General features: G+C 43.3%; 1 protein-coding gene across 5 annotated transcripts in view; it reads right to left on the bottom strand.

Annotated features, from left to right (window-relative positions):
• Window positions 1-909: 909 nt before the first annotated feature.
• The window catches only part of STAT3 (signal transducer and activator of transcription 3), a 56,066-nt gene continuing 45,531 nt past the window's right edge, over window positions 910-11,444 (bottom strand). For 2 of the 5 annotated variants that reach the window (XM_036754879.1, XM_036754878.1), the window contains 6 exons: window positions 11,284-11,378; window positions 10,984-11,123; window positions 10,077-10,289; window positions 5,360-5,402; window positions 4,967-5,082; window positions 910-3,212 (listed from right to left, as the gene is read on the bottom strand). In XM_036754879.1, the coding sequence (XP_036610774.1) occupies window positions 3,157-3,212; window positions 4,967-5,082; window positions 5,360-5,402; window positions 10,077-10,289; window positions 10,984-11,123; window positions 11,284-11,378 (663 nt within the window). In that variant the 3' untranslated portion in view covers window positions 910-3,156. The remainder of the gene's footprint in view (window positions 3,213-4,966; window positions 5,083-5,359; window positions 5,403-10,076; window positions 10,290-10,983; window positions 11,124-11,283; window positions 11,379-11,444) is intronic. The other 3 variants (XM_036754881.1, XM_036754880.1, XM_036754882.1) reach the window with 3 other exon arrangements.

The following is an 11,444-nucleotide window of genomic DNA, read 5'->3' as shown; positions in this document are numbered from 1 at the left end:
GAGAGCAAACAGCACCACTGAGTATTTCCCTGAATTACAGACCCGTGGGCCAACCCTGGGATTCTGCTTGTCATAGCGGTTCCAGTCGAGTGTTTTCATATTGCAGGCCCCAATGACAGACCTGGACGGAACAAAAAAGAGACAGACAGTGGAAAAGGGGAGAGAAGTTTGGGGCTCACGGCTTCTTTCCTTAGCTTAGTGACATTAAACAGGGCTCAGAGAAGCTATGAAAGGGGTGGGGAATCTGGCTTTTTCAGATTAGAAAAGCCTTTTATCAGAACCACTGGCTGTCCCTAGTTTACAGCAGAATGTCAGGCTTAGGGCTTCAAGAGAAGGGAGCAGCCCTCAGAGCTTTGACTTCTTTAGACAAAACTGAAGCTGTGTAAAGGCTGCGGCTCAGACAACAACCCTGAGGGAGTTTCTCAGGTGTCATTCCACCCCTTTCATCCCCGGCTTTGGCACAGGCTTGCTCCCCAAGCCTAGAATGTTCTGTCCTCACCCCTGTCACTTTGGAAACCATAGCTTCCTCCAAGGCTCAGTTCATGCTGCACCCTAGGCCCTTCCGTATCCCTCCAGTAATGGTGCTCTCCCCAGAACCTCATGCATGTGCTGTTCTGTGTATATGCTAGTAGAATTTAAATCAAGAGCAGAGATTGTTTTGGTGTTTTATCTTGTATTCCCCTGGCAGGTGAGAGATCAAAGCTCGATGAAGACAGTGATTCTCATCCCGGGCCACAAGCCTGTCTCTGGCACGTCTTTTTGCAAGGCTGTGGGGGCTTACCAATTTTCTCACTCTAGCTTTGACTAACTAGAGCCCTTCAACATAGGGAGTGACAACAGTGGAGGAGTTAAGAGGAGAGGCAGATAGAGAGTGAAAGAGGGCAAGAAAGATGCTACATGGTCAGGTAATTGCTTTAAAATGTTTATTTCTAGAAGTTAAAAGCAGATAGATACAGCAATAAAATATACAAAAACCCAACTTTATTTTTACAGTATGAAGTATACACTGGAGTCAGAATGCAAGGAGGACTAGGTTAGCAGCTCAGAGGTTGTTTTACAAACAGAACCAATGTACAAGATGAACTGATAAGAGGGAAGCCCCTTGGGGGCATGATGAGGGGGGAGGGGAGTTTGAAAGGGTTTTGAGAAGGGCAGCAGACCTACTCAAGGTACTGTTCTGGAAAGAAATAAATGGAGGAAATGGTAAATTAAGTTTCAATTTCTTTCACTGCTTTTGTCATCACAAGAATTAGAAACAGAAAGACACATGCTACTTAAAATCATCGATGCTAAATGCCGCGCCCCCCCCCCCCCCCAGGCACTGAGTCTTCCATCTCTCCTCCAGCCCCACACTGCAAAATAGCAACCGAGACTCTCTCTGGCACAGCCCTGTTTTCCAGCCTTCATGATCAAGGTGCTCCATCCCATCACAAAGACGAATCAGACCAAGAGCAACTACTGTAGTGCTCTGAGGGATATCAGTCTCCCCATTCAGCTCAAAGGCTGCTTTGGGGATTGACAGAGGGTAGGAAACAACTAAGAACAGACTCTTCAAGGTCCTCATATCCCAAGCCGCTGCCTCTGGAGCAGACGGGACCTAAATGCTCTTTAAGAAAGCACCTGGGACAATACTACAAATGTGCACATCATCTGGCTGGCTAATACTAGGAAGGCAAAAAGAGAAGCACCAGAAGAGGCCTGAGAACAATTTAAGGCCAGTCAAGAGGTGGGGTCTTCCTGCTGCCTCCCAGGCCCAAAAAAGGGACCTCTGACTCACCCCCAGGTTTGGGGAAAGCCATGGGACACAGGCCCAATCAAAGTAGGAGCTCTGGCCTTAGCAGAAAGTCTCCTAAAATTCCTTTGCGCTGGAACATTCTATGATTCTGTATGTCTCCACTCTATGTTAAAAGTGAAATAAGTGCTGAAAACCTTCAAGAACCTGAGAGAGCCACGTCCCCTGAAACCAACAGGGCACTTTGTGAGGCTCATGGCCTGACACTATTGCTGGCACCCACAGCTCTTTTATATGCTGATTTCACAAGGCTCCAAGACCAGGATTCCTAAAGCAACAGGATTTAGATGCTGAGGAACCAGAAGGGAAGAGGAGGACATGTTGCCAGGAGGGTCATATGGACTGAGGAGGGAAGAATCCCTCCAGCCCAAATAAGGCACCCTAACAACCAAGCTCAGAACCAGAAACTAAAGCCGTGGGGCCAAGAGGCAGCAAAGGGAATAAAAAGATTTACCAAAGAAAATTTTTAAAAATGTCTGTTTTAAAGGCCAAGCGATTGCTCCAGAGCTTCAGCTGCCATTTTGAGGTAATCAACAGTACACTCCTTGAGGGCAGGGATCATGTCAGATTTTCCCTTTGTGTCCCCAGCACCCTGAGCATGTTTGTTGAATGGATGAATGAACGAACGAATTCGATGAACTCACTTTAGGAATTTAAGGAGAGATTGCCATCTGGGATTGCTGATTACCTGGAAGAAGTCTCCGAGGAATCTTAAATACATTTTTTTAAAAGCTTTGATACAGGACAGAGTGGGGTTTCTTTCCTTTTGATTTTAACTTTTCCCGGTTTAAAAAGAAACCTAGAGGATTAAAAAGTCCTCACTTCTATTTGGATGTTAGCAAGATAATAGGTGCAGCAGGTGCTGGCAGCATGCAGTCAGATACAGCCTGGAGCATTAACTTACAAAACAGGCACTGGATGCAGCTGGCACCAGTAGGCACTTGTCTAGCAAAACAAAAAAACAAAACAGAAAAACCCAGAACACACACAAAAATCCCCAAATAATTATTGAGGAAGAATGTTAGCAGGGGAGAATCAAAGTACAGTCCTTTCTTCTCCCTCCTGCCTCCCCCACCCCCCACACTCCCACCCAAACAACCATAGACTTAAAGAATGAACTATTTGACTTCTGTTTGGTTAATACCATATAACCTAGAAGCACTCATTTCTCTAGGAGAAAGGTACCCTAATCACTTAAGGATAAATGAGAAGCAGGAGATCCAAGAAAATGACCTGTAGTCACAAAGGTACAAGTTTCAGTTGATCTGGGATTTGGTTGTTGGGTTTGGGGTTTCTTTTTGGAAGGGATGGGGTGGGGTTTAGGTGCCTCAGTTACATCATTCTGTAGTTCCATTCTTAGCCCATCACATGGGGGATGCAGCACACTCAGAAGTCAAGTCCATGTCAAACGTGAGGGTCTCTGGAGGGACAGAGAGAGAAGGAAGGACAAAGAGAGAGATATAGCTCAGTGACCTGATTTCCTCAAAGCTAGAAGGGCACAACCCACCCCTCCATCCTACCCGGTATCCCAGGCCCCCAGGTAGAGTATCTAGAGGCTTGGGTCATTGCTGTTTCCACCCACTTTTCCATGTAGCTCTCCTTCAAAAATGGCAACCGATTCAGGTTAAATTCCAAGAAAACATGCCCCACTCCCCTCTGTGAATCACACTGTGACCTCTAAAAAGGATCTCACACAAAAGTCCTGTAATCAGGGATGAAAGGAAGTATTCTGAAAATCAAGAGTCTTAAGGTCACTTTAGAAAATGGCATTATGCACTAGGTAAGCTGATCAGTGGGAGAACAGGAAAAACAGTTTTGGGAGCTTGGATGACTTGCTCAGCAATACTGGAAAGCAGATTCTTGTACTGGTACAGGTTGGACTAGATGGCCTCTGAGCTCCCTTCCACTTTTGAGATTCTGTGGCATGACACAATTCTACATCTGATGCTGAACTTTAGATCGAAAGGATAACCTCAAGGTTTAGCTAAAGTGAATATTAGATATAAACAGAAAAGTGTCTGATAACTTGTACTCTCTGCCAACTTAGCAAAACCACAGTCCCACAACTCCCCATAACTTTTGTGACTTCCTGGTAGGTTTAAGAGGTCCTTACTACTGGGCAAGGGTTTCCTAGCCTTTTATTTGGTGTTAAAGGGGTAGTATGTGTAAATGAAATGTTTTATGGGGTCCAGAAAGCTGCCTTCCAAGCTGTGGTGGGGCAGTATGTCTCCTAAAATGAACCCACCGTAGATGGCTGAGTGATTTAGAGGGCTGATTACTTATCAGACTCAAATGCCATCTATTTGCTCCTTGGGTTATGGAGCAGTTTTGGTCAAAAGCTACCCGGGGAGAAGGCTAATAAATCGGGGTGAAATGAAGTTTGAAAATTTATTTCTGTTGCTGTTATTTAGTCCCTACTCCAACTGGCAAAGACAACTGGGAACTGGCTGTTCTTAAATCATCCCTTCCCTTCATTGCCATCACTTCTCCTCTCTATCGAGAATCTTCAGCTCAGGCTTCAAAAGGTTTCTCCATTTGCCCTGCTCCACTGCTCTCCCCACACAGCCATGAAGCCTTAGCCAGACTAGTTTATAAATGCCAGTGGTCATTATTAGTACTATTATTGTCTTCTTCTCCCTCAAACTCCATGTGCTCTCCTGCCTTTGTCCTCAGACAGCCTTTTGCTTAGAGTATCCTCCTTCCTGCCAACCAAAATTCTTCTTCAGTAAATAACCACACATGCCACTGCTCCATTCCTTTATGCGCTCAGTACTTAATTTAATCAATTCAACCTCTACTGACCACCTAGTTTCACTAGGTGATTGTGTATTTGCTTGCATGCTGTTTTGTAAGCACCCTTTCTTCTGTTTCCTGTGTGGCTTGTATGTCTCTGCCATCAGAATGAGTGCTCCCTGAAGGCAAGAAGCTTATTTTTCCTCTGTACCAGAAGGCCCCAACCCATTGATCCTAAGTCAACTTGAGGTGTTGAGGCCTTGGCCTCCACTCCTCTGTCTATGGGTAATTCAGAGAGTTCTCCATCAGGGTTCCTTCCTATAAAAAGGTCAGAGTTCCCCATTTTTTACTCTCCCACTCCTTCAGCCCAGGGATTTCTGCACATAGTGACTTCAGCTGATAAGGAAGAAGTCTGGGGGTCTTTGTCGACTGTGCACTCACCAAACTGTCCCCCTGTTCCTGAGGGCTCAGCTCCTTCACCATTATTTCCAAACTGCATCAATGAATCTAAAGTGCGGGGGGACATCGGCAGGTCAATGGTATTGCTGCAGGTCGTTCTGTAGGAAATGGGGAGTGGGGGGAATGGGCGGGGTTGACACGACATAATAGAGAAAAAAAGAAAAACAACACACACACAACAAGCCATCAAACTCTGGTTTCCAACATAAAAAACAAAAGCTCGAGCTTCTAACACACAGAGGTCATTTTAAGAAATGACTGTGGTCTCTGGGGACCCCTCCCTAGCCCCTTACTAGTTCTCTATCACCCAGTTTTCTACTCTCAGGGACAACTTAGGGCACAAGGAATGGAAGCACAAATGGGGAAAACACTTACGGGGTCACACAGATAAACTTGGTCTTCAGGTATGGGGCAGCACCTGTGAAAAGCAAGGAAACCCAGTTCTGTTAAGTGGGACCTGAATTTACAAATACATAAGAAGAGAAACATCCCTGGCCCAAGGAGACTCTAAGGTGTCAGATCTTCGCTGCAGTCCAGTAATGTCCAGGATGGAAGTTTTGATGAACTCTCCATCTTCATCTACAGCACTGGCCTTTTTTTCCCCCTGTCCAATCAATGCTGTCTCTGATAGCGCAGCATGAAGTCAGCATCTCCTTGCCCCATCTGGACTTGGAGATACCTCCAACTCCGACTCCTCAACTCATTCTGTTTTTTTATTTGCCCAAGATCTTCAGGATTTCTGAGCTTACATTTAATTCATACACTGGTTTAACATTTTTGCTTCTGTTCTTTTACTTATCTGTCTTTGTTAGTGTCTACTACAATCTAAAGGTCTCAAGGAACAAGGGCCAGGTCCACAAAGTTCTCTTTGTAGAATACACAGAACCACAAGCAATTATGAACCTATTAAACTCAGATTATGTGGATTTGTTAAAACAAATTTGCCTTGAGTTGTATGTTTTAAAACACGGCAGGCTTATAGTAAACTTCACAAATGAAGGCATCATCCCAATACAGTCCTCAGCAAAAAACCCTCAATTTAAAAACTATTAAAAAGGTAGCGATAGCGGGTATTTTGGAAAATGTACCTGATGGAGTGAGAATGGGGTTCTAGTACTGACTCTACCCTAGCTAGGCAATCCTAAGTAAATCATCTAATATAGACTCAGTTTCTTAATTTGTAAAATGAAAGTACTGAACTAAATTATATTTAAGTTCCCTTTCACTCCTGACTTTCTGATTGATGATCGGGACAGTAACCTCAATCTGGCAAAGATTGATGTAATTAAGTTTTAAATATACTCATTTTAATGCTAACATCTATGCTGATAGTACTTTAAGCCCTGTTATTTTGATGTAAGCCTCAGACAGGCAAATAACTTGAGGGCAGGAGGGATGACAAAGCAGACACGTGAAGGTTGGGGCTTAAAAAGAAACTGAAAAGTCAGAAAGGAAAAAGAGAGACTAAATTAAGAGGCTTCAGAGGACTTCTCAAAGATATGCGGCCCAGGTTGTTTGAGAAGAAAGGCTACTTCTAGGGGAGGAGCCCAGCAGAATCTGCTGAGTCAGGGTTCTGGTGACGATGAAGAATTTCAAAACTTTTAAGAAACTATCATGGGCAAATCTGAGGTCCAGACAGAAAAGACCTCTAGTGAGTAAGGTTTGGGAGAGCGGGTATGGTGGGTGAGAAAAGAGAGTGGATAATGACTTCAAGTCTGGTAAAGCTATGAATCTGAAAGAATCTATGATTGTGATTTATCTAAATTATATAAAGTTCATATTCTGAAGTTTCCTTTAACTGTGGCAAATAACTTGTTATTTTTAAATGGCTATGATGTGTCTGAGTGGGGGAAGAGGCCAACGAGGAGGATCTTTGGAGGAGAGAGACCTGTCACTATGGGACCTGACAGTGGAGGTAGAGAATGGGGATGTCCAAAGAGCTTTTTGTTGGGGGGCTGTCCTCATTATGCCATTGGCCCGTACCTATCTATTTTACCATCCCTGATTTTTTAACTGCCTCATCATACTCAAAAGAGCCTCTAGATACATGATCTGTGACCCACCTACCTTCCTTCTATAACAAAGGCAGTCTAGTTATGGCATGTCAGTTTCTTTCTTGTGACCTATATCCTTCCCCCAGAAGGAGACAATGTGGGCCTCAAAGAAGGCCAATCCCTCCCACTCCAAAACATGATAGGAAGAGGAAAATGCTAATCAAGGATGTAGCCTCAGATTGGGATCTTGTGTCTTAAAGCATAAATAGCCAAACTACTAGCCAAGGCCTGGATGGTCTCCACAAAACAAGAAGGCAGAAGTGACAGGGGCTGATTAATAGATCTCCAACTGAAGGACAAGGTGGAGAGAGAGAGATAAGGAGCAACCAGGAAGCCACGTCATAAACTGCACCATGAACAAACTGAATTGGCGGAACAAAGGCAGAGGGAGACCTAATTAGTTCAGGCCAATATCTCCTTCTCCACTTCCCCACTCCACACATGCAATTCCTAGTGGAGCCTTTTAATTTGGAAGCAGTTCATACTCTGAAATTCCCTTAAAATTATGGCAAAACAAAGAGAAAAGCGGGTTATATCAGGGGAAAAGAAGGGCAAGTGAAGCTGACTTCAAGAGAGAACATTTTAATCCATCTTTAAAAATACAATGGCTATATAATTTCCATTTTGTATTTTGTGAACTTTATATAATCACAGTCTCTATAATGATGTCCATGAGTCCTGAAGGAAGTGTGGAAAATTATAGCAGAAAAAAGACTCAGAGGGGTATGAATTAAAGCCCTGGGCTCTCTTTCAGCAGACACTGAATGATGCAGCCATTGCTTTCAAGTATAAAAATACATACACATACAAAATGTGCATCTTTACTTACATACTCATGGGATTTTTATATACACTATGCTTTCAGCTGGATAAGAATTCCCATTATAGGAATGAAGTACAATCTGTCTATAACTTAGAATCTTACCAATGGATAAGTAGTCCAAGGATATGAACAAAAAGTCCTCAAAAGACAAACTACAAATTATTAACAACCATAGGAAAGCCTGCTCCAAATTGTTAAGAATAAGAAAAGTACAAATCAAAACAATCATGAAGGTTCAACAAATACCAATAAATTGACAAAGCTAACCAAAGCTAGAAATGTTTAATGTTGAGTGGGCTATGACGTTAGCTAAGTACACTAATAAACTGGTGGTGGAGCTATGAGTCAGTCCGGTCGTTCTGGAAAGCAATTTGGAATTATGTTATAGAAGAAGTGATGATCCAGAGATTTCTCGGCTAGATATATCCCCTAAGGAGCTCAAAGACAGAAGAAAGAAAGGTCCCATAAACACCAAGATATTCATACTATTTTTTATGGTAGCAAAAAAACTGGGAATAAGACAGATATTCATTGACAGAGGCATGGCTAAACAAACCATCACACACACACACACACACACATATATATATACATACACACACATATATATACACACATACATATATATAATGGAATAATACTCCATTTTTAGAAAAAATTATTAAGAATTCAGAGAAACATGGAAATATTTACATAAACTGCTGCAGAGTGAAGTAAGCTTAGCCAAGTAAACAATATACACAATAACTCTAGCAGTTTTACTAACAAAAAAAAATGAAACTGAATGCTTTGAAATTATACTGACCAAGCTTGGCCTCAGAGGATAACTGAGAAAATGTACTTCCCTCACTTCCCTGAAGAAGTAGATGACTATGCATATGGAGTACCTACTGCACACACTATCAAATGTGGTTAATATATCAGACACACTGGTTTGAATATGGTAGGGTTTGCTACAATATTTTTTTAATTTTCTTTTTAAATCTTTATTACATGGGGTGAGTTAGTAAAGAGGAAAAGGTAAATATGTGGAAACAAAAGAGGTAAAAATGAGAGGCATCAATTTAAAGACAACTCATGGTCCTAAAAGAGCTGACCACAGTACCAAGTAGATAAGTACCTGGTCACCTCCCTCATAAGTGTCAAAGGTGGGGACTTGAACCCAGTCAGGTCTTCTGGACTCTAAGTACTTTATTTCGGCCTCTATCCCTTTCCTACATATGCACATATGAGAATCCATGATCTGTGATTGTGTTGTCTGCATCATGGTGGGAAACTCTTGGTGAGGGAACTCTGTCCACCAAAGTAAATCAAAACCAACAATGCCCTAGAGTCTTTCCTGGGGCTGGAGAAGTTAAGGGATTGCCAATAGTTGTCTAACTGTTAAGTGTTAGGGCAGGTCATCTAATCTAGCACTCTGTCCACTAGTCTACTGCTTCTCCTATCATATGCTGCCAAAGAATAAAGCTTTTCTCTCAAAGAATACACATGGCACTGTCCCCTCCCTAGTCCACTCTCCCAACCCAAGCAGGAGTCAAGAAGAGGTGTAGTTAGTTGTTGGAGGGCTAGGCTAGGAGTAATGAAGACCAGGGTTCAAATTTGACCTGAGATATGCACTATCTAAGACCCTGGGCAAGTAACTAACTGCTCTGGGTTTCAGTTGCCTCCTCTATAAAATAAAAGGGTCAGACTCACTGACCTCTCTGGTCTTCTCCAGCTCTAAGTCTATGATCCTATGATCTTGTATTTCCTTCCTTCAGTGTTACTGAAATGTTCATCATGTCCAGGAAATCTATGATTAACCCCAATGGAATACTGTCCACCCTCTGCTTCAGCACCTTTCCCTTCTCACCTCGTGTTGCCATCTACAGCTCAAAAAACTTTAGGAAACACAAAGCACAGTTCTATTCATCCAGCTGCTACTGACAGCTCCATTCTCAATACTGTCTTTAAGTTTTAAGGTTTTGTGTGTGTGTTTGTCCCGAGCCCCTCATTAAACTAGGAATTCCTGGAATGAGTGACCCATTTACTCCTTTCTCTGTATCCTGCCACAAGGGCTCTAGTCCACGGTGGTGCTAGCAGTGAACATCACTGATTCACTGAATGCCCACAGAAAGACTAGATCATTACCTTTCTATCTTCCAAGGACCCTGTGACTTTCCACCTCTCCAAAGGGACTCAGAATTCAATGCCTGGTACAGGGAAAATCAACGACTACCTGGGTCAGCTTCAGGATGCTCCTGGCTCTCTGGCCGGCAATACTTCCCAAATGCCTCCTCCTTGGGAATGTCAGGGTAGAGATAGACCAGGGGAGACACCAGGATGTTGGTAGCATCCATGATTTTATAGCCCATGATGATCTCAGCAAAGGACATATTGTTCAGCTGCTGCTTTGTGTATGGTTCCACTGACTGGATCTGGGTCTTGCCTGTGGGGGAATGTGAGAAAGGAAGACCATTGGCTATTGGCCTAGAGATCTAAGAGGAAAATCCCCCCCAGAAGGATGAAATGACAATACCAATATCAATACCTCACATTTATACAGAAATGCACTTTATAAAAGAGATGTTACATTCTCTCATCAGTGTAGCCTGAGGCCTTGAACACAGTGCCCAGTGGTCTGGTACTAAAAATCAGCAGCAGCTTTAGGGAACAAAGAGGGTGCAGCCAGGAAGGACAACCTTGGAGGTTAGTTTATGAGGATTAAGGGATCATAGAGCCCCCTCTGGTGGAAAGACTTTACAGCACAAACCTGAAAGACTGAGCAGTCAGTTCAGTAAGGTAGGGGGAAAACAAATGTCAGGGAAATCATAAGAGCAAAAGCAAATAAATAAATAAACAAATGAAGAGACTCCATGGGCTGGAAGGGAGGTAGGGCCATTTAATCCAGCCCCTGCCTCTCAACTAACTGCACTGGGCAGATGAGACTTGCCTTAATGCAGTACTGTTGATGTCACAATAAAAACAAAGCACCTAAATGTCCCTTTGTAACTCTGAGGAAAGAGTATCTGGAATATATGAAACTGTCTGGAATATACAAAATCACATGGGGGCAGGCTGTGGATGGTGAGGGTTACTCACAGCAGGGGGCATGGGGAGGGAAGGCCTCTGTTCCAACTCACCACTAATATCCTTCTCCACCCAGGTGAAGGTGATGCCTCCCTCTTTACTGCTCTCACTGAACCTCAACAGGAAGGTCCCAGGGGGTTTCGTGCTCAGGATGGCTCTCTCTCGTTCCTTGCTAATGAAGCCCATTATGTACCTGTGGCCAAACAGGGCAAAAAGGAGGGTTAAGACTCATTTTCCTCATTACTCCAATGCCACTGTGTCAAGTGGCTTCTTGAGAAACTAGAATGACATATGCTATTTTTCCCACTAGTGTGCTCTCTCTCTTCCTCCTCCAAACAGGAGTATTGGCTTACCCTTCATTCCACAATGCCAAAATGTACTTTTTCACCAGGTCGATAATGTTGTCCAACCAAACCCAGAAGGAGAAACCTTTGCCAGCCATGTTTTCCTGGAGAGAAGGATGTGTTAAATCTAGTATATGCAGTGGCTATGATAGTTCCTCACCCCATAGAGT

Source organism: Trichosurus vulpecula, chromosome 4, assembly GCF_011100635.1.
Source record: "Trichosurus vulpecula isolate mTriVul1 chromosome 4, mTriVul1.pri, whole genome shotgun sequence".
Classification (NCBI taxonomy): Eukaryota; Metazoa; Chordata; class Mammalia; order Diprotodontia; family Phalangeridae; genus Trichosurus; species Trichosurus vulpecula.
Note: the sequence above shows the minus strand (reverse complement) of the source record. Positions and strands in the feature narration are given on the sequence as shown.